The sequence below is a fragment of the Mangifera indica genome, chromosome 2, assembly GCF_011075055.1.
Source record: "Mangifera indica cultivar Alphonso chromosome 2, CATAS_Mindica_2.1, whole genome shotgun sequence".
NCBI classification, from domain to species: Eukaryota; Viridiplantae; Streptophyta; class Magnoliopsida; order Sapindales; family Anacardiaceae; genus Mangifera; species Mangifera indica.
In genome coordinates this window covers 23220458-23244543 of record NC_058138.1, presented here as the reverse complement: position 1 = coordinate 23244543, position 24086 = coordinate 23220458, and the positions used below count along the sequence as shown (strand labels likewise).

The 24086-nt window shown below is 34.2% G+C and overlaps 3 protein-coding genes and 2 pseudogenes across 4 annotated transcripts; 1 reads left to right on the top strand and 4 right to left on the bottom strand.

Moving 5' to 3' along the window:
* Positions 1-477: 477 nt before the first annotated feature.
* Positions 478-7824, top strand: LOC123208275 (annotated as a pseudogene).
* LOC123208727 (uncharacterized PE-PGRS family protein PE_PGRS54-like) lies at positions 4443-5039 on the bottom strand. The gene has a single exon (XM_044626244.1). It carries the CDS (start codon positions 5037-5039, stop codon positions 4443-4445), a length of 597 nt encoding a protein of 198 aa, XP_044482179.1.
* A 2974-nt stretch (positions 7825-10798) lies between the features above and the next one.
* LOC123208276 lies at positions 10799-16885 on the bottom strand (annotated as a pseudogene).
* An 827-nt stretch (positions 16886-17712) lies between these two features.
* LOC123208274 lies at positions 17713-23356 on the bottom strand. Of its 2 annotated transcripts, none has more exons than XM_044625654.1 (7): positions 23139-23356; positions 22398-23025; positions 20835-21302; positions 19834-20403; positions 19263-19424; positions 18399-19054; positions 17713-18300 (listed from the first exon to the last, which is right to left on the bottom strand). In XM_044625654.1, exons 1-3 carry the CDS (start codon positions 23147-23149, stop codon positions 20952-20954), a joined length of 990 nt encoding a protein of 329 aa, XP_044481589.1. In that variant the 5' UTR covers positions 23150-23356; the 3' UTR covers positions 17713-18300; positions 18399-19054; positions 19263-19424; positions 19834-20403; positions 20835-20951. The 2 variants fall into 2 exon arrangements, with proteins under 2 accessions (XP_044481589.1, XP_044481590.1); XM_044625655.1 differs by having other exon boundaries at positions 19888-20403.
* On the bottom strand, positions 18008-20564 carry LOC123208726. The gene is made up of 8 exons (XM_044626243.1): positions 20502-20564; positions 19993-20403; positions 19834-19908; positions 19263-19424; positions 18895-19054; positions 18399-18749; positions 18197-18300; positions 18008-18082 (listed from the first exon to the last, which is right to left on the bottom strand). Exons 1-8 carry the CDS (start codon positions 20562-20564, stop codon positions 18008-18010), a joined length of 1401 nt encoding a protein of 466 aa, XP_044482178.1.
* Positions 23357-24086: the final 730 nt, after the last annotated feature.

The following is a 24086-nucleotide window of genomic DNA, read 5'->3' as shown; positions in this document are numbered from 1 at the left end:
TCTGTGATTGGTTGGAGGGGGGGGGGGGGTGGCGGTGGAACAATAAGTTTTGTGTTGTTTTGGACTACTTGATTGAGAGATGTTCTCAATAATTTTCGAGTCCACCAGATCCGAAGATGGCTTGGACTCCATATAATAATTTATGAGAATCAATTTCAAGGTTGATTCTAAAGGAACTTTCCCAATATGAAATCTTGAAATTTTGGACCTTTAAGATTAAGAGTACAATATCTTCGAAAGCTTATTATCTTTGAGTTTGCCCTTCAGATATCAAACAGATTTATTTATCATAAGGTCATTTAAAATATGTTTTCTAATAAATACTTCGGTCTTAGTTATAGTCACGTAAAAGGGTCTCTCAGCCCCTTCAACAGATCTCTGATGAATCGTCGGTTTTCAAAAAACTAATTTGTTTCTCTCTCAACAAACAAACACGCCCTTACTTAACAAACTCACCAGAATTTCAGTTCTTTCTAATTTTGCTTCTGCTTCAGCGTCTCGAAACTAAAAGCGCTTCCTCGCCAGATTTCACCACAATTCTTCTACCGGAAACCTCCTGATGGACTGCTAGAGATCTCCAAGCGAATTTACGGTTTGTTCTTTTTCTTTATTTCATTTTTTTTTATTTGATTATTTGTGCTGCGTTTGGTGAATTGTGATTGTTTATCTAAATTATTATTGAAATCGAAATGAGTTGAAGATATTAGATTACAGTTTTTTTTTTTTCCCTGTATGTGTGTGTCTGAAATCTTTTGAGCTGATTTTTTTGCCGCCAAATGCGGCTTTATTGACTTTGTGAAACTAAGGAAACAGTGTTTGGTTTTCATTTGAATATCGTTCAATATTAATTTCATCGCATTACGTTCTGTATGAATTGGCATTATTGCTTTATAAAGAAGAAATTAATCTGATGTTAGAGTTGTTGAATTGGATGTTGAGTATCATGTGCTGGCAAATGAAGACTTTTCTGTGATTTGTAATGGATAAAAAGTTTTTTGGTCTATTATTTGCAATTGGTTGATCATAGTCTAATTTCGATTTTCGAATTTCGGTTTTTGAAATTAGTGGAGAAGGGAGATTAAAGAAGTCCAATTAGTTGAATTTAGTTGAAGTGATTGGATTTGTGAATTCTATTTAATTTCGTAGAAATAAAGAAACAAAGCATGTTCTTTTGGGATTATTTTAAGAAACAGAATTTTGAATAGTTAATTGAAAAAAAAATGTGTAAAATGTGGCTGGAACAGAGAACAGTTTTCTGATCATACAATAAGATACTGAGAATGACAAAAGTTATTGAATGCATGGAAATGTAACTTTGTCGAATTTCAGTATGTGTTGCTGTTATATTGATTTACCTAGAAAGAGATTTCAAGCGATTAGATTAATACAATTAAAACTTCCAGAACTTAAAAGACATAATAGTCAATATCAGTTGGTTATTGTTAAAAAGAAATCACATGGGTGGTCGAAATGTTGTGTTCCTTGTACATGCAAAATGAAGGGAATGTAGTTTATGAAATTTCAGTTTTGAGAGAGAGAAAAAAGTATTTATAATGTTAGTAGAAGTTGTGATTTTATTTGGAGCTGGTCAGATTAGGCTTTGTCATCCTTTTTATCTGATTTTTTTTAATTCATTCAAGAATTTCTAGTCTACTTACGTATCTTGCTGATTAATCTTCTTTGATATTGTATAATAGTCTGTTATAATGAAAGAATAATAATAACTTTTATGTGTACTTTAAAAAAAAAGAACTAAACTAAGAGATAATTGCCAACATGATTTCTTTCATTTGAAACTTGAAAATGAAATGTACATTGGTGATTAATGAGTTATCATTTTGTGCGAATTTAGTTTTCAACAGCTGCTTTACTGATAATGCCCGGGAAGAAGAAAATTACAAAGGGTATGTAGCAGGAATAGTTGATCAACCATGAGAACACTTTCCAGATGCTCAGCTCTTAATGTTCAATTTCCGTGAAGAAAAGACCAAAAGTCTTATCGCTGAGGTCTTTGCTGACTGTGATATAATCATAATGGACTACTCCCAGCATTATGAGGGTTGGCCATTGCTCACACTGGAGATCATCCACCATTTTCTGAGATCTACCAAAAGTTTGCTCTCACTTGGGCGGCAAAATGTGTTGATAATGCATTGTGAGCACGGTGGTTGGCCAGTTTTGGCTTTCATGCTGGCTGCACTCTTGATTTATAGGAAGCAGTACTGCAGAGAACAAAGACTTTAGACATGATTTATAAGCAGGCTCCTCGTGAGCTTTTGCATATGCTCTCAGCAGTGAATCCAATTCCTTCTTAACTGAGGTATTTGCAGTACATCTCATGGAGGAGTATAGACTCAGAATGGCCTCCTTTGGATAGAGCTCTCACCTTGGATTGGGTCATTCTCAGATTTATTCCTAATTTTGATGGAGAGGGTGGTTGCAGTCCAATATTTCGAATATATGGACAGGATCCTTTTCATGTTGATGATCGAAGTACCAAAGTCTTATATGCAACAATGAAAGGAAGCGAAACTCTGTGGGCTTCTAAGCAGGTAACTCTATACACCCTTCTTTTTATAAATTCAAGTTTTGTTTCCTTGAAGAGTTCTCATCTCATTAGACTATGAAAAAGATTTTGTCTTGACCCATGTTATTAATTCTTAGTTTAAGGTCGTGTGTGTAATGAGCATTATAAACACGCATGGATAGGAAATGATATAGATGAATAATTAGAATCTGGACATTAAATGACCCTCAAAGCACCAAACGTTTAAACTGCCTCAGGGAGGTGAGCCAGTTGTAGGATGTCTTTCAAGGGCATGAATGCATAGTCATTTCTAGTTATTCTTATTCAGATTGGACTTCTCATGAACAATTTGCAGGATTGCATGTAATGATTGTCCTTTAGAGTTTGATTTGTATGCATTACTAGAATAAATGAGGTGGAGTTTCAATGTTTGATACCGATGGAAAGACTTTCATGTTTGGAAAGGAACCTACCCCGTATGCTTTTTGTTATTGGGTATACTTCTCATAAATCTTACGTACCTGCCTTAAAAAAAATCCATAATCATTTATTTATTATTCTTTCAACTTTTTATTCTTGTCTTTTTGTACATTTTCTCCAACAAAATAATACTTCAGATTTGTTGTTAAATTTGATGAGGACCAAGTTGTTAATATTAATGTAAGAGAAGGTGTGGGTAGTTGATATGGCATAGTTATTCATTGAAGTCAAAACTGTCTACCATCAAGCAAATGTTTCTACAGGCTATATCGATGGAACTATTCTCCTAAAATGGCCACTGAAAGCATCCAGCCTTACCTTTTCTATTCGACTGTGAAATAGGATTATCTTGTGGGTTAGTTTAGTTTTGGAAATCTCTTCTGTATTAGTCTTGATTTCATGTTGATGGTTTACCTAAGCCTGCTTTTGTTTATGCGTGCTGCTTGGTGACCTAAGAGGTACTAGATAGGTTTATCAAGACCAGTTGTGCACAAGGTTAGGTCTCTAAAATTTGCTGGGACATTTTACTTTTTATGATTTTTTTTGCAATAATATATTTTTTTCGTTTAAGGACAAACTTTTTTTTTTCTCTCTATATTATATTTTCATCATCATCATCATTACTATTATTTTTTTAAATTGCTCCTAATATTTGACCCAATCTTGAATATTGTGGGATGCTAAAGAATTATTCCTAAAGGGATTCAGAGCAGAGGTACATATCTTAGCCACATTTGTTTGGCATAACTATTGGTTGGTGCTTTTGTTCTAATGTAAGTGTACTTTTTGTATGAAGATTCTTTTCTTAGACATGGATGATGCTGCTTCAATTGTCAATCTTGATATTTCTTGCTTTGAAGAGAAGGGCCTTCCAGTTGAAGCATTTTCCCATCACACAAATGATTTTGCATATAATGTGCTCCAACGCTTAACTGCATCAAATAGTCTCCAAGAAAAGTCAGACACTAATTCAAGCACAGTTTTGCTAGATAGCACTGAGGGCTCAATATCCTTGGATCCGATGTCTTATTTTGTGTCCTCACCACTAGTATCTTCGATTTACAAATGAGAATAAAGAGGAAGAACCCCAAGATTTTGGGAATTCCATTCAACCACCTGGTCAATATGATTTCTTCCAACAGACACTAGAATCTTTATTGCAAGATTCATCAACAATGGGGTCAAGACATAACGGTGGATCCGAGGCTTCAAAAAGTAAACCTTTGAAGCATGATGACAAAGTAAAGGTCACTCATGAGATGATAACATTTGTTAGTGTCTCAGACACAACACTAGCTTAAGAACTGACTGTCCCATTTAGACCTCAAACTATGGATGTCAACAGTGTTTTTCCACCACCAACTCCTCCACCTCTTATTCCAATTCAACCTTCTTCAACTTCTAGTGCCTTGAAAGCTGTTCCTCCATCACCACCTTAACCACCTTCAATGTATACTACTATCTTCCTTTCACCTGTTGCGAGTGTTTCATCAACCCTTCCCAAATCTTCATTCTTACCTCCTCCTCCTCCAACACCACTTCTTAAAACTACACTCTCTAGTAGAACTCCAAAAACTTTAATTTCTACTTCTTCCCTTCTAGCCCTTGCAGTTGCTTCATCATTGACTACCTCACCTGCACCTCCTCCCACACTAGCTTTGAAGGGGAAATTAGAAATTGGAGTTAGACCTCTTTCACCCTCACGCCCTCCCTCTCCTCTTGTGCCACCTGTGAGGGAGAAATCTGACATCAGAACTGAAACTGTTTCACCCCCACCTCTTCCTCCCAAGCCACCTTTGAATGAAAAATCAAACATTGAAATTGTAACACCTCCACCCCAAGTCCTATCACCTCCTGCTATGCCGCCATTGAAGGAAAATTTAAACATTGGTGCTAGAACTTCTCCAATCTGACCGTTACCCACACCACCTCCTCCTATGCTACCAATGAAGGATAAATCAGACACTGAAGTTGGAACCCTACCCCCTGCCCCTCCTCTTCTTGTGCCGCCTTTAAAGGAGAACTCTGCCATTAGAGTTGGACATCCTCCACCTCCACCCCTACCTCCTCTTTAATGTTACGGACAGCCTACAAATTCCACAGTTTCAAATCCAATTCCCCCACCACCCCCACCTACTGCCATTTTGTCCTCAAATCCTCCTCCAATCCACCCTGCTCCCCCTCCACCCATTCCTTTTGGTAAGGGGGCATCAAAGATTTATCTTGCTTCCCACACCAGTTCCTCCACCACCGCTGATTTCTCCTGCTAATACAAAGGGTTGATTGTCATGTACTGTCAATTCAAGGAATCAACAAACGAAGAAATTGAAACCTTTGCATTGGTTGAAGTTAACAAGAGTTGTTTCTGGGAGTATATGGGCTGAAGCAATAAAGTCTGGTGAAACTTCCAAGTGTGTTCTATTTGCTAAAGAAAACTTTTATTATTTGATGAACTAAACTATTACTATACCTAAAATTTTATGAATTAATAGTTGCTTACCTCTTGATCTAAGGCTTCAGAGATTTACTTGTCAGAACTTGAGAATCTTTTCTCGGCTACAGTTGCAAATCCAAATTGTGGAGAACCAAGTACCCATAGTGCACGAGGTCCTAAATTTGATAAAGTGCAACTGGTAATTATTTTTAAACCTCAGCTTATATATGATACATAATTAAGTTTGTTTCTTTTTTTGGAAGTTGTCTGCTTTAATATTCAACTTTTTGCCTTGAAATATTTGCTGTCAAGATATTTTCTTAGAGATCATCTAAAGCAAACTTTTTTGAACATCATGTTCAAGGCATCTTAGCGTATGAATTCTCTTTTATACATCGTGTTGAGCAGTTTCAGCTCAAGAATAATGATTTTTCATAAAATTAGATTGCCTAAATTTTCTAATTGCAAAAAAAGTAATAATATTATAGATTTCATTATTTGGGTGATCATGCAACTATTGAGGAAAGCAAGTCATCTCTTATATCATAGGACATGAATTGCTATTTTATTGGCTTCTCTTTTATATCTTGTTCTCTAAAAATTTAATTCTAAATGAACTTGAATTTGTGGTTAATTTTCCTCTTCTTGACTAATGTTGTTATTTCTTGTAGATTGATCTTCGATGAGCAAATAAATGTGAAATCATGCTCTCAAAGGTCAAAGTGCCATTGAATGACTTGATGGTAAGATGATTCATAGTGCTTATCACCTGTTACCATGTGGTTCACTAAAAATATTTTAATAAATTTCCACTACACTGCAACGTCAATATAGTCATAGCCCAGTTTAACAAGCCTTATTCCAAGACCATGACGCTTAACTATGAACAACCATGTGTTTTAATAGGCTATACTTGTGCATGAATATCCTGTCAAAGTTTAACCACTGCCATTAGGCCTTTACCTATAAGTTTAACCTTTTTATGTCAAGCTGTTATTTGCATTATATTAGAGCCAAGTTAACCAAGTGTGGCACACAGGAAGGGGCATGTCAAAGCTTACATACTTCTGTTAGACATTTTACTTATCAGCTTAAGCCTTCTAGGTAAATATTTCCTTACTTTAATTATGAAATATCTATTTCTTCATGTCCTAGTAAAAAGATGTCTTTTGCCCTGTCCTTTTTAGCTATTTCAAATAGAGTTGTTCTATTTAGGGTTAATACTAGATCCAGATGGATTAGATGATTAAATTAAGCTCCCTGCAAACCAAATTGCTTTAGTTTAGAAAAGTTGGAAACCCAGGTCTTGTTGATATGGTTGTCTGATGGTTATAATCTTAACCACATATCCCTGTGTCATCATCCTTGACCCTCAAGAGACAATGGAAAGAAAAAAAATCATTCTAGCATGTCATCTTCTCAATATAAAACATAATCTCAGTGCATTTTACTTTACAACTTATTCTCCTAAATTTCCTTATACAGAGACATGATATAATAGAAAATATTTTCTCATATGTTATTTTATGTGACCTTCTTGAACATTTACAACTTATAAAGCATTGACCTTCTTGAATATTTTCTCATCTGATTTGGAGTTATGTTAGATAGGGATTTAAATTGGAACTTATTGCATTTACCCTCCTCAACCTTTTATGCATCCAAATTTTTTGTTGGAACATTCATGCTTAACTCTTTGTATATAAATTTCTATATTTAACTTAAATTTGAATTCTTATTATTTGGATTTTCTTAAAGAGTTAGTATCAACTTGAGTAATTATATACACCCCAAATAATATCCCAAAATTCACATCCCAAATGATGTGTCATCCTATATGACGTTGCCGTATCATTCACCACCTGACCCATTTAGTTTCATGTCACCACCACATAGGATTACACATCACTTGTGATGGGAAATTTGAGGTTACTTTTGGGATGGGTAGTATCACTGGTCATTGTTAGGAACCCAACATTGTTCCAATTCTCAACCATATTAAACCAAGTAATTGAGAAACAAAAACAGAGATGATAGTTTGCAATATATGTTGCATGTTAGTTGTTTTTACAAGAATAACAATTCTCTTTCCTGTACACAAATAAGAAAACAATAATACTCACACTTGCAATTGTTTGTGACCGAAATTGCTCAATGAATTTCCTAGCTTTTGAGAGGCTAGACACTCTCCCTAATTCACCACAAGAGTTGTGAAAGCTGAGAAGATTGCCACGGAAGCAGGCACAGGAACCGAGGTTGTAATTGCAAGCAACTTCAAAAATTCTTTAGTTTGCTTTATATTAAAGATGTATAACTTGGAGGAAAATAAGCCACGAAGGCTTCATCTTGGTATCATAAAAAAGCTATCATAAACCCCAACTAATATTTTGGTATTCATTATAGGTTTATATAGTCGAACTCTTTTAAATATTGGCCTAACATAGTATTATAAAAGAGTCCTTAGCTGTGCTTGACAGGATATAAAAGGCTTGAATTGAAGCTCATGTTCTTTTCATGAAGTTTTCCTTCACACTTTATATCCACTAGTATTATTATATGTATAAATAAATTTATAACATCTAATGAAGTAATTCTAAAATGAGAGAAAAAGGAAATTATTTAATAAAATTTTGGAGATATAATGTTATTTAGCTTGAGAGATTTGTTTGTCTTTTCAATAATTTTTCTTAATTTAAACAATGCAGTCAACTTTTTAGCAAGGTTATTTAGTCAGCAAGGGTGTGCTTTTTATTGCATTCCTTAACTGTAAGCATAATTTTTTTTATTTTTTGTGGCAACTTATAAATAAGATAGTTCGATTCAATATGGAGTCAATAAACTCAAAATTTTGAGCAATGAGAAAAATAAAAGATTAGAAAATAGCTATTGAAAATAAAGGTTTTAAAATTTGAGATTGACAAAGACATATTATAGGAGGAGGTCAAGCCCTGCTATTCAATTTTATCAAATCGATTAGCTCATAGTTCTCCATCTAATTATTCGAATCAATAATATGTTACTGATTAGTATTTACATAATATAACTTTATATATCTAATAATATCAATAAGGAAGTATCCTCTTATTTTTTTCAATTATTTTCTAAAATAAAATTGATAATGAAAAATAAAATGGATTAAAAATGTTTATATAATTGATATGGGTGGATTACTTGTATTTGAAAAGATGTCACCTGATTATCAATGAAATATGTCTTAAATATAGTTTATTAAATAAAGGTAATATTTTTACTTTGAAAATAAAATTGTGAAAAAACAATTTTCAAATTCTGTTTAGAAGATGCAATATGATATTTTCTTCATAAACTTACAGTGTCCCTATAGTTTTTTTTTTTTTTAAATTATTATTAAGGAAAATATATTTATTTTTTCAATAGTTGGTGAAAACAGATTATACTGAGTAATGATTGTTCAATTCAACAATATACTGTAATTGATTTATTTTTAATAAGATTAATATTTTGAACTAAGATTAATATATTTTAACAAACTACAAAATAACTGTAGCTAATCAATTTGTATGGTGAACGAACTCCAAATGTATGATTTAATAATTTTTTTGGCAAGATATAAAAAAAAAAAAAAAAGAAGAAAGAATAGTAATGGAAAGAAAATCATGCCTAGAAAATGTACCAACTTCCATTTTAAAGCAATAAAGATTACAAAATATGAACTTTCCAACAGGATGCATACTTGGGTTAAGGAAAGTTTGAAAATACAAACTTATTAATGATGACGGGCATAATGCTCATTATCATGATAGAGTGGTTGCATACTAAAGGTGAAAGTGAACAAGTATTGTAAAACAAAAAAATAAGAACCAAAAAATTGAGTGTCTCAATGAGAAGAAAAGTAGTAATGTAACCCATGTATAATTCAGGTAACTAGCTAGATTTGATAATAAATATTCTTAAGTATGAGATGATTTATAGGCAGACCATAGCAGGTATTCTATCAATATTATTGGCCCAAATTCTAAAAAATATTTAAGTTTCATGAGGTGAATTTGTAGTGAAAGCTATGAGTGCTTGTATATCAATACTAAAATGTTATCCCCTAACTTTTCCACAGATTTCAATTTATATACTTTCAAAACCATATGCGCAAAAATTCACAAATAAGATAGATATAATCAATATCGAGTCAACAAACTTGAAATTTTGAGCAATGAGGACAAGAAGAGATTAGAAATTAATAAGCGATTTAAAATAATAATTCAAAGTTTATACTTTAAAATAAGCGATCCAAGGGCAAGGGTACCTAGAACGCTTCGTAGAGGAAATGAAAAAGGCTGCACTCCTAAATTAATTTCTATTGGTCCTTTTCACCATGCAAACCAGAATTAGCTGACATGGAAGAGAAGAAGAAACTATATATGAAAAGTTTTCTTCAACGAATAACGAGAGAGGAAATAAATGAGATTCTAAGTTTTATCAAGGACTATGAAAAAACCATCCGTGCTTGTTACGCAGAAGCATTTAGACTTCAGAGTATTGAGTTTGTAATGATGATCCTGTATGATTCTATCTTCATCATAGAAATCTTCATAAGGGAGCAACTTGATGTTAGAAGTGACATATCACTAGTTACAATTTCACTATGCACAAACTTGCAGTTATTTGAAAATCAACTTCCATACTTTGTCCTTGAGAAAATATACATGTTAGCTTTCACTTCCATTGACATGCCTTTTACCTTCAAGCAGCTTTCCTGTTGCTTCTTTTCGGCATTTACATGTGTGGAGTTAACTGCTTTATCCCTCGAAGTTAAACATTTCACAGATTGGAAAAGAATCAGTCTACTCAAAAGCTCTGAACAGAAACAGTGTCAGACAACAAATGGATTCATGATTTACCTTGTGCAGTGAAGCTACATGAGTCAGGTGTAAAGTTTAAGAAAATTCATATTGGAGAAGAACATAGTTTATTCGATATAAAATTTGACAAACGAAAGCAGCTGATCCCATTTTTTGAAGTCCATGAATTGCAGATGCCACAGCTGCTAGTAGATGAGGGGACCCAACGTCTATTCGAAAACATTATTGCTTTGGAGCAGTGTCTTTACCCAGAGGATACTCAAGTTTGTAATTATGTTGAACTGATGGCCTATCTTATCAACACTAAAGAGGACGTGGATTTGCTTGTTGAAAGAGAAATTATTTCCAATAAACTGGGGGATAATGTTTTAGTGGCAAATATGTTTAACAAACTTAATGTACTTCAAAGACCGTCATACTATCACGTATGCGCCCAGCTAAAAAGGCACTACGACAACCCATGGAACAGAGTCAAAGTAAATTTGAAAATAGGAACTTTGAAAAGAGTGTATTTCAACAATCCATGGAGAGGTGCAGCAACTGTTGCGGCAATAATACTCTTGCTTCTAACTATCGTACAAACTGTATGTTCTATCTTACAAGTTGTGTAATTTTAATTGATTCCTGTATTAGACCTAGAATCTACTTGTGTTAGTGTAATTTTCAGTTTCAAGCTTCTTGTATTAATAATAATAATAAAATTTGAATCAGTTCTTCCTGTTTCCACTAATAATGATAAGATTTTGCAGATCCTTAACATCTCAGTCAATCTGCATTTGTCTTCCAAAATGTTCGTAGAAGATATGACTAAGCCTTAGATTTCTTACTTTTGGCTTCAGCAACTAGTTTTGTTTTGAAAGGCAGGAAGGTCTTGCCACCCATTAATGGCTGTAAGGCTTCCAGTACTTCAACACCATCTTCCTTCTGGTAGTTCTCAAGGGTACAGCAAATGGTACTCTCTGTTGCAATGAGTGTAGAGTTCAACAAGTGCACATATTGCTTCGTCTGTTCATTGCTCTGCAATATTTCATAGTTACAAAAGCACAATCGTGAGTTTGTAAGAATTCCACAGAGATAATATTAAATGATTCGTTGTTTCAAGGAAAGTGTATAAGGGCAGCAAACTACACATCATTTGGCTTTGCCTGCACTAAATAGGAACAAGTAAACAGAACATACCTTTTTTCTGACCATGTCGAATCTCCAATCTTCTCGATTGATAATCTGTACAGTTTGAACATGATACCAACTCTCTATAGGTTTGCGATGCAGGAAACCATCCTTCCAAATCATACTTCTTCACAGGTGCATCATTCAGAGGACCAAAGACAATGGCCACAATTTGATACGGGATGTTTAACTGCATGTAAATAAAATTCAATTAGAGCCAAACTTTTCCTCATGAATTATTAGATTGTTGATCCACACTTTGCTAGTAAAATAGATCGATATAGGAATCAGACAATGATTGTCTCCTTGACAGAAACACATGCAAATATGAAATTTGAATTTTGTTTCTCAAGGGTAAAAAACAAAGCCAGAAATCCAAAAATTGACATGTCACATATGGTTGGCCTGTTTATCCAACAGATTCCCTACAGATTTACTGGACAGAGATATAAAAAAGATAGCAAAATAATTAACCGTAAGTAAAGAGATGAATAATAGAGAGATATAAGTGCAATTGCATAATCATGCTGAAAGAAAAAGAAAGAAAGTCATTATACCATTTTGTAAAAATCTTCAGAGTTTTTGATCATTTCCTCGTGCATTTCCCATGAGTCATTTCCATTTGGACTGGTGATGCAGAATTGTTCCACTTTCTCAAACTGATGAACTCGGAAAATTCCAAGAGTATCTCATCCATATGAAGCAGCTTCTTTATGGAAGCACAACGGGTATCCAGCATATCTGATTAAGAAATTGTAATGTCCATAAGCAAACACAAACAAGAACTCCTTTGTAGCAAGAGGGACAATGGCTTCAAAAGATTATTACCTTAGAGGTAGCTCAGAAGGATGGATCCAGTCATCTATATGATAAGCACAAAGAGGCTGTTCATACATCGCAATAAGGTACTTATCATCTCCCTCACCAGTAAACTATCAACATCAACTATAAGTCATGCTCAAATTTTAGTCAAGAAATTCCAAAAGGAAAAGCAGTTTTAGTTCAGCATTTATATTTATCTGATTGAAAGACACATAGTGTCTGTGAAAGGAATCCAACTTTATAACAACAACTAGCTCTTTTAATCAGCTAGTAGAAAAAATTAAGAGAAGGTAATATGTATTAACACAACCTTGTAAAGTTCTTCATCAAATTGTGCTCACTGAGCACACCTGGCCATAATGTCTTTTCTCATGAAGAATGCAGTTTATAATGATGTATATCCTCTTTTCTCCAAGAAATTAAGACCAAAATTTATCAACGCTAGATTTAGCCGTACACCATCTCCTTTCAAGTAGAAACCTCGACCCCCAGCAACATCAGCACCTATTTCAAGGCAAAAGATCAGTACACAATATACTACAACGGATGGAAGTAGAAAAAAAAAAATGATGAAAAGTGAATAGAATTGCTTTACACGTTGGAAAAGAACTAGATAATCTGCTACTAGGTAGTGATGCATATGAAGTCAATACACACAACAAAAATGACCAAAAAAAAAAAATCAATGGTCAAGTTCAAGTAACAAAATTGGACAACTTACTATGGCTCCGAATGGAGGATCTTGGCTCATACAAACTCAAATAACCAAAACATGCAAATGCTTGAGCAAAGTAAAAAGAATTAATAATAATACAAATTTTTTGGAACATCATCAAAGCATAATAGAACCAGAAAAGATAGTGAAATGGAATTATAAAATCACCCAATCATAGATTTATTCATCATACCAAGGACTACATATCATAAACAAAAAGTTATACGTCTCATCTCCAATAAGAGAAAACAAATAAATAATAAAGCCTGAATACAAATTAAAAATTTTAATACCTTTCTTCAAATCTGCAATTCCGAGAAGCTCAACGTGATTCTTCAGTTTTGGCTCCATTCTTTTCTCTCCACATGTTCTAATCACAGCATTATCTGCCTACACAAATCATTCCCACTTCATCACCTACAGCATTGTGCAACATATATGTACTCTAACTCAGACAAGTCACATACCTCATCATCACTGACTGGTACCAAGGAAGCACAGGAACGCAGGGAGGGAGGAGTTTCGGCATTTCTGAGACGTTTCCGTTTCTGAAACACCCCAAAACTTGTACAAAACGTTTCAGCGGCGTTTCAACAATTTAAGAAAAAAAGGAAACGCATTTCAGATTTTGAAACTCGTTTCTTCGACTGAAAAATTGATATAATGGAAATTTGCAAAACCTGCTCTCCATTTCCTCTCCTCATGGTCATCGACTGTTTATCTCCTCTCCGCCGTCAGCTATTCGTCAGTTCATCATCGTCATTGGTAGTCGACTATTTGTGACTTCCTCTCTGTTGTCGTCTATATTGACACTATTGTTCATTTTGGTCTGAACTGAAGTATTCCTCTCCGCCGTTGACTGCTCGTTAGCTCTTCAATGTCATCGACAGTCGGCTTCTCTTCAGTTCTTCATCGTCTTGACAGTCAGCTTTTCTTCAGTTCGTCATCGTCATCGGTAATCGGCTATTCATCAGTTCCTCTCTGCCGTCAACTTTATTGATAACATACAGTGTTGTGCTGTTCATTTTTCAGGTACAAAGATGTGTGTATATCGTACGCATGTTTTTTTTTTTTCAAACTTTCTATATATCACTCAAATGGAAACTTTTTAAAAATGAATAACTGTGTTCATTTGCATGTATCTTATTGTATTCAGCTGTGTTTTGTGAAGTTATCAGACCATTGATTGTTCATGAGGGCGAGACCAAAGACAAAAATCAAGTGACTGCGAAGATGGATTTAGTAATATTTTTGCCATAATGTCAAGGCAAAAACTAAGTGACTGTAAAGATGGATGTTTAGCTACCAGCAGTCCTGTACTTGTTTTGAATATGGAGGGATTGTATTTGATCCTGGGTGTCAACATGATAGCTAGGGATGGCAGTGGGGAGGGGCGGGGAGGGGATATCAATCCCCGTCCCCGTCCCCGTAGGGGATATCAATCCCCGTCCCCGCCCCGTCCCCGTTGCGGGGATAAAAAATAATCCCCGTTCCCTCCCCGCGAAGGAAAATCCCCTTCCCATCCCCTCCCCGTCCCCGCGGGGAAAAATCCCCTCCCCATCCCCGCCCCGCCCCGCCCCGTCCCCGTGGGGAAAAATCCCCTCCCCATCCCCGCCCCGTCCCCGCGGGGAAAAATCCCCTCCCCATACCCATAAATATAAATTTTAATTCTTTTATATATTTCAATAAATAAAATAAATCATATTTTTCCAAAATTTCACTTGCTACAAGAGCTATAAAATATTCTTTGTTATTTTAGTTCAAATATAAAGTTTTCATAAAATCTAACAATATGCAATAATCAATCTCTTCATTAGTAGCTCTTCATGTATGTGATTTAGGGTAATTTTATAATAATATTAAATTTAACATTTTTCATTCATTTCAATTGATTTTATTAAATTTATAATTTATTATTTTTTGTGTGTAAAACCTAGTAGATTGACTAACTAAGTTTTGAAGTTGAAATAAAATTAATTTGGTGCATTTACATTTTATGATAATGAAATTCTAGGTTTTTTTTAATATATTAAATTAATAGTTTAGAAATTAGTAAAAACTAATAATTGATAATTCAAAAATTAATAAAATTAAAGTTATAGTTTTAATAAATCATAATGTAAAAATTTCTAAAATTTAATAGTTTAGAAATTATTATATTAATATATTAGATTTAGGGGGTGGGGAGGGGATCGGGATCGGGAGGGGCGGGGCGGGGCGGGGACACATGTATCCCCGTCCCCGACCCGTCCCCGATTACGAGGATTTTTTTTGTCCCCATCCCCGCCCCTTTCCCCGTTTTTATCGGGGAATCCCCTCCCCGTTAGGGTCGGGGAGGGTCGGGGCCCCTAAAGTCGGGCCCAAATTGCCATCCCTAATGATAGCCTCGATTGTTTTTATAAAAATTTGGTATTTATAAAAAGCTCATATATTTTTTATATTTACACATTTTCCCACATTTCAGTTTCCTATATTTTTAAGAAAATACATTTCCGGCATTTTCGTGTTTCCATTTCCATGCTATTTAGACTCATACTGAATCATGCACAGGTTTCCTACTATTTCCAACTTTGATTTCAATACAACCCATGCCTCACGAACTTCAACTTCTTTGTCTGCAGTTGCTCGCTTGACCTCCTCTGACTTTGCAATCATCTCAATTGCATCATCTTTCGACTTTAACCAGGACAATTACAGAATTCAGTTTCATAATGAACACCAAGAATTTTGAAACATAATAGTAATAATAATAATAAAGTGTTCAACTCTAAGCAAATAATTTACACAACATTAGGTTGCCTTTATACCCCATACAGAAGACATTCATACAAGAAATCCGCACATGTTCAAATTGTAAAAATGCATTCACAATGCAAAATAGCTACATAACAAACACTCATGGATATATTTATGTTGACTATATTCACGTCAGCAAGCACATATTGAACATTCTGCTTCAGCGTCCAAATAAAATAGTTAAGTGTTCTAAGAATTTCAATTAGGCTGTGTTTGTTGGCACAAATTTCAACAATCTAATTGTATGTAGACCAATCTGAAGGCCACCACATTACATGCTCAACAAACTCAATTTCAGTTCATAAACTCTTGATCCAACGCCTACTACCATGGCAGAGAATCAACAACTAAACGCATTAAAAAAAAAAATTGTCCAAGTTTCAAAAATATGGACCACTCAATAATGCCAGATTTTTTTAAATAGAAATAAAGAATTTAAAAAAAAAAAAAAGTTCCATTTTTGTTTAGTTCTTCTGCTAATTTTTTTTTGCTCAATACAATGTTCATATCTTTTCCATTTCTAGCTGCTTTAGTAGCTCTTATATTCTCAATTCTGCCGATGATTTCTTAGCTACCAAACAGAACATAAAACATTAACGATAACGACATCAAAATAGAAAAAAAACTCACAATTTTGAGCTTAGCTATTTCCTTATTGATCTTGTTGATCTCTTTCCGGATATTCTCTAGATCAAATTGACCTACACAGAACAAGCAAATAAATAAACAAAGGCAAAAAGCAAAACAAAAGAAAAATCAAACTACAAGTAGATAATAAAATAATTACGCTGGCGCCATTTTTTTTTGAGTCTAATAATCTCGTCGACTAGTTCAACAGTGGCGAAGCGACGCCGTTGCGACTCGCGTATAATCTCAGGGTTGAAACCTTTCTCTTCTCTGAACAAATTAATGTCTAACATTTTTCCACTGTCTTACGAGAAACGAGCGACGAAGAAGAAGATAAAAGTGAATGTATAAGCCTCCAAAAAACCCTTCCTTTCTCTGCTTAGCTTCGCATATCCGCCGTCTTGCTAACGACGGGCTCCCACGAAGGGTCAAAATTCCATTACCTTCACTGGCTTTTAGTAAAACTTATAAAGATCCCAATGTTTCGAAACTAGCACAACTTAATCTTCCCTTCAACCCCTCACAGGCTGCAAAATTGCGGTTAAACTCCATGACATATTTATTTATCAATTGTATAAATTAGAGAAAAAATTTTAGGTATATAAATTTAAGATTTTAAATTTTTAAAATTTTATTGATATTATATTCAACTCAAATGAAATTGAACAACATTAAACTTCAATTCGAACTTGGTTCCATACAATTGTAATCACGAATCACATACAAATAACTAATTTGCTCACAACTCTAATTCATTGTGGAGAGTATACATAATTCTCAAACTACAAGGGTTATAGTCAACTAAAAAAATACTCATAATATAGTAAAAATAGACTAGTTTTTTTTAATTTTTTTCTTATTAATTTTTTTATTTTATTCAGAATGGATAATTTTTCATTCATGTTGCAAAGTTAAGATAATTTATAAATTTATTTTTAAAATATTTTTTACTATATTTTAAAAATATCCAAACTGAATACTGACATGATGAAAGGATTGATAACATTAGCACATTAAATAAAATTTTAAACTTCTAATAAAATTTTAAAATAAATTCATTAAAATCCAAAATCTACACATTTTTTCTAACCTTGCAATTCTATACTCTTCACCAGTTTTAACTATGGTAAACACGTTTTAAGCATAACATAGGCTTGATTTTTATGCACGTGATGTAACAATTAGATAAAGCCAGGGAGATTGTGACAAGTCAAAAAGCCATAACAATGCAGGAGAAAACTTGAATTTGAACACAGAACATGGAGAAGTGAGTGGCAACAAGAATCCAGATATTGTACAACGAACATTTTGACAACCAAAAATCAACCAACTTATTATTATTATTTTATGAGATATGACTCTGTAACTCACCAGTCACCATTACAAAGAAGTTAGAATGATATTCTCATCTGTTTTTTTCACAAAATTTCTATTTTTTTCCCCTTCCTTTATGGGTGTTTCTTCTCTTGATCCACCCAATCACATATAAATAAATAAGTAATACAACTTTTTTCTACACTGAATTGCTATGCTACAGCTTCCACTAAAAGAATGGCAATCAATTTTAAGTAATGCAATATGGAATCTGAAAATTTGTTTGATCAATCGGGCACTGTGTTCGCTGGGTTCCCAGAAACTTGAACTGCAGCTTTTTCTACCAGACACAGTCCCTTTATCTGCAATTGATGCCCCAGAAGCTTTATTATCCGACTGGGATTCAACTGACAACTTAGGCTGCAGAATTTCTCAATAGAAATTTTCAACTTCCACTGGTATCCTTATTAGCGAACATGCAGGCGCAGTAAGTTTGGAGGATTAGTTGTTTCAAGACTTGCCCACAAGTTTGCAAGAGGTAGGAAATAGTGCTCACCATTCCATACCACCATTTTCATATCTGATACATGCAATCAAATAGAAACTTGGAAGATTGGGACACAGAATTCAAAAACATGGCTGTGATTTCAATCAAGTTGGGATATTATGAATTGTTACCTGGCACTGCTCCAGAACTTAGGAGAGTTAGCCGATAGGTAGGCTCTTGTCCAGAGAAAACATGGTTATGAAGTGCAAGTGCATCAAGATCATGAATATACTTGATGGATTCTAGTAATTCCTTGGGAGTTACATTATACTCAAAACCTGTTGGATCAGAAATACTTCTGACAGCCTCTTCAAGTCCTGAACTTGACCGTAAGGTAAAACACTCGCTTAGAAGAGTGAACATGTTAGTGGGATTTGTAGAACTTAATAGCATGAATGGCTTGCAAAATTTTGGCTGAGGATCCGAGAACTTCAACAACCCTGTAAATCTCTCCAAGTGCAAGTATCTACTGCTTGCAGGTACTTACCCATAATATAACATTAACCACACCACCATAGAAAAATTATATATTCAAGAAACAACTACTAATATCGTTAAATAATCAGCACCTCGAGGGTCAAAAAATAATTGACTGGAGACATTCTTTTCTAAAGACTCTTTCCAAACCAAGGCACCATGTCTCAGCTCTTGCGCACAAACAGACACCATTTTGAACCAAGTGGAAAAAAAAAGAAGACTGCTCCTCCCACGATCCCAACTTTAGAACCTTTGATGTTGATGCCACATGTTTTAGGAGTTCAATTGCCGACCTCCAATCTTTCTCTGCCTATTTAAGCAAAGTATATGATTCAAATGGCAAAAAACCGAATCCCCTACTTTGCAATATAACTTATACAACCAATTCTAAAATAAAAAGAAGACATGTATATGATCATAATACTTCTAGTTTTCATTCTTTAAAAGATAGGAACATGTAGTATCCATTAAATAAAATCATGGTTCTTCATCATAAAATAAAAGAAAAAGACACTTACGAGTAGCAGCCTCATTGATAATTGATATTCTGCCTCAAGCACATGGAACTTCGGTTCCTGGAGAACTTCAATGAATTCATTAAGGTGAATATTGGTCAATGGTTGATTCTCTGAGTGAACCATGGAAATAATACCATCTTGGTGCAATTCATTATACAGATCCTGTAACAGCCGAGACAAGAAAAGATTACCAAGTGTAGTTTTCTCAGAAGCAATTATAGAAAACAGTGATCAATTTCTACAGTATCATCATGAATGAGGAAGCACCATGAATTTTGTCAAATTTTTAGTTATGTCAATATCATTCTTTTACTACCATTCTTTTAACTATGCAAGAAAAAAAAATTATTGCATAAAAATTTCCATCCTGAATTTCTCAAAAGACTCCCAAAGATACAGAGAGTAAAACGAAGACTAACAAATTTCATATTTTCTTTAACAGATATTGATAATATTTGGTTGCACTATTAAAAACTATCATAACAAGAAAAGAAGTTAATGGCCAATAAATAGAACGCCAACGAAAATACTCATAAACAGGATATTTCCTTGTCAGTGGCTTCTAGCTTACCATCTTCACCACTAAGAGCAGCAGTACTTTGTGCTTTCGAACAAATCTTACAACCTTTAGATTGTCAAGATGGCACTGTGCAACAAACCATAATTCATCCTCTAGTTTGGAATAAAAATCAGCATAATCTTTCTGCTCAATCAATTTTTTTGGCTACACCTTGGTAGAGTGTTTCACATGTGGATCTTCAAGACCAGGAACTGAGATCTGTTCATCTACTGTCCTGGAAACAGCATCTTTAAATTCCCAGGAATCATCATCCAAATCACCATCACCATCTACTAAATTAGAATCCACAGCTTTAATTAAAGAATCAAGACCATTTTCACTTGGCTTTTGTGAATGGTTAACAGGAGCTTTCCGCTCAGCTTGATTGTACAAACTTGTTATGAGATCACTGATAGATACACTCAACCCCTGACTCTTCTTAATGTCATCTGTCCTGGAGGAAGCAAGATTGTAATTAGAAACATCTTGATGAACTGAGGAGTCATCATTCTCTAGTTCACCATCCCCAAAAATGGACAGAGGTAAGCCTCCCCTATAGCGCTGTGACTTAGTGTCTTTTCCCTGAGTAAGTAAAAACCAGATTAGAACATGAGAAAATTCTTATTAAATAAAAGCATGCACATGCAAACTTTTAACTTGTTCATGACACTCAAACTTGCCAAAAGATACAGGTTGACCAATTTGAAAGTAAGATGAAATTTAGATAGAATACAGATTTCCATTAATGTAAATTTCCTCTATGTTGGCTCCTAAGCACAAACAATTGAATTGCCAAAGATCCAGTCACAGAGTTTTAAGAAACACACACAGCCAAACAAATGAGTTAAACCTGAATATCAACGTGACAAAGAAAATGCTGTCTCTAAAGCAGGACAAAATTGGAGCTCACTTTGACTCATGTTACAAATATGAGGAAGCTTTCACTAAGTACATTGTCCAAAATCTAGATCATAGTTAATTACATTTAAAAGGAAGTCTAAGTAATTCATTACCGTATCATTTGATCCAGTTTCTGAAAAAGCATCCTTGAATTCCCAGAAGGTTTCTCCTTTCTCAACATTGCCAATAACAGATGTAGAATCTAGTCCATTTTCATTATCATTCTTCTGCTAGCTTTTTGACAATGAACTGGAAATACCATCTGGTGCCACAGAACTTTTGCTGAAACCAAAACCAAAGTCAAATTGACCAGTTTTTTGAGAGATGCCATTTGATGCAGCAAATAAATTGGTAGGAACCTGCACCCCACTATCATTCTTCTGCTCACTGTTTGTGAACAAACAATTAATACCAACTGATGTCAGAGAACTTTTGCTGAAATCAAAACCAAAGTCCAATTCACCAGATTTTAGAGTCATCCCATTTGATGAAGCAAACAAACCAGTAGGAACCTGTGCCCCATTTTCAAAGACAAATGCCTGCTGAGCTCCCTCAGAATTCCCAGTCCCTTTGTTGTTGCCCTTCAAATGAAAGGATGTCAGTCTCTTACAAACCAAATGAAAATAAAATCAGAAGTCATATATGTATATATTTAATGATGCCTAGAAATATAAAACATAAAATCAATGCAAAATAACAAATATAGCTTAAACTTTTAAACAAACTCCCTCTCCAAGTACACAACACTTGAATGCAAAATTAAGTACTAGGCAGTACCAATTGTAGATAAAGACAGTTAATTATTCCCAAACTTCCATATAAAGATTCTTTCAACTGTCATAATTCAGAAATCTCTAAAATACTCATACTGTTACAATCCATAAAAGACAAATTACTACAATATAGCATTCAGTAAGCTATATTCAAAATTTCTATTTCACTGTTCATGACTTCAACAAGAATATTCCTCGTGTTAGCCTTAAGCAAAAAATCTATATTCAAACTACAAAAATCCCAACAAAACAAAAATGAAGATTCCAAACTCAAACATAATCAATTTAAAAAACCAATGAAAAATCAGATCAAATCAAGAGAAATAGATTTACATTAATATTCCTATCACCAGACCATGGTTCTGGTTTTGCATCCTTAAACTCCCAGTCATCATCATCTTCAAAATCCTCACTTTTGTCAACTAAACTTGAACGAAATCCATTTGCATCCTTATTTACTCCATTAAGGCTTGAACTTAACCCATTTAAGTTTGAGCCACACACATTCCAACTTGAATTAAGTCCATCAACATTTGGCATTGGTACATTTTAAGGTTTCACCTTGTGTTGACTCTGGTTCAAAAAGTTGGCCATAAAACAGCAATTTAACAATTTAATTAACTCAGATAATAAAAAGTCATAATCTTGAAAAGTTTTCTTTTTTTATGAGCAAAAAAAAAAAAAAAATCACTTTATCACATTACAAAGTTTAAAGTGAATTACGACTTTTATGTTTAATTTTCAGAGCAATATTTGCATAATCTGTTGCATGTTCTACAAGTTTTTAACTTCAACATGGCAAATTCATGTTTTTTGCAAGATTAACACCCATCTAATATAATAATTTTTTTTCTAAATTTTCTTTCCATTTCCACGATTTTATCAACAATTATACATAATTACCTTAAAATTAAAATCTCCGTTTGGTAATTTAGTCTCTACAGCCTTAAATTCGCACCCATCATCATCCTCGTCTAAAACTGGATTAAATCCATTTGAATCCAAATTAATCTTCGAATCCATTCCATTCAAACCCAAATTTGATACACTTCCCTTCAAGTCCGACCCTTTTGAATCCAAATTCAACCCATAAGAACCCCAATCCTCCAATTTTAAACTCGACCCGTTTATTTCGAAATTCGACACACTTCTCTTCAAATCCAACCCCTTTGATTCCGATTTCAACCCATAAGAATCCCAATTTTCCAATTTTAAACCCGAACAGTTTGAATCCAAATTCGATGCACTTCTCTTCAAACCCAATCCATTTGAGTCCAAATTCAAACCCGTACCACTTACCACCTTGCTCGGCTCGCTCCCAGCATATAAATTCGAAATCAGATCGCTCATATTTAACTCCGATCCCACCTTTTTCTCAGTTTTTTTCAACTGGGTTGCACCATTAAATAACAAACCCGGCTCACTTGATTCATCCTCCTTCTCTTCCTCTCCAAACAACGATAACGGCAACGCGCCCTTGGTTTTCTCCCACTGAACCCGATTCCGACTCGGGACCAAGTCAGGCTGCGCCACATCATTTATCAAACTATCAGCTCGGCGATAGACGGACAAATGAATCGGATCCAGTGATTTGACAGGGAGCGTTTCCCAGCGGGAGAACGAAGTGGGTGTAAGAAAATCGCCCTAATCGTCATCAATTTTATCTTGAAGATAGGAACCGTTGGTTTTTGGGATTTGAATGGACGGTGATTGGCGCGAACGTGAATTCCCCGAATCCCTCGTCGTCGTCGTCTTCTGTCGTCGTCATTGATTGTCTCGGGTCTGGCGAGCTCGTATCAAGGCGGATGATGCGTAGATTCATTACGCGCACCCCGCGTATTCTAGCTAGTCCGCTCTGTTGGGAGGGAATTTTAGTAATAATTTAATTAATTAAAAAAATAAATATTATTCTGCGAAAATATGATCCAACAAGGCAAGATGACAGGGTATTAGGTGGGACCATCTATGCTTCCACGTCGGCACAAATTTCTCTCATTTATTAACATTATTATATTAATTTTTATTTTTATTTTAGTATAGAAATGTTATCAAAATAATTATAATTTTATTATAATTATAATTTTATTTATTTTTTAAAATAAAAATAACTTTATTTTTAATTAATATCAAAAATATTTAATAATAATTATATTTAAAGATATTTAAATAAAATAATATTTTAACCTAAATTACCTGGGTTTACCATCCATTATACAAAGACTATATACTAAAAAGAGTCACCACCACAAATGGTCATCACATGCTTCCTCCTAGGTTAACATAATTCCCATTAAACAAATGCTAATTTAAAGATTAAAGAAATTAGATATACTGATTCAAAGGGAGAAGGACTATTTCCCACCCAACTTTTGATGCGTTTTCAAAATGTTACCCATGCCAGATAAAAATCCAGTTTTTCCACCTATGACTAAACTGCCGTCCATTTTTTCAGTTAGGGACAGGGGCAAAATCGTCATTTACTATTTAAAATATTAAAACTTTAAAATTTTACCGTTTCCCCCTCCAAGTTTTAAAAAGTAATAACTAACCCATCCTCAAAGTTTGAAAAATTTAATTTCACCCCCCAGGGTT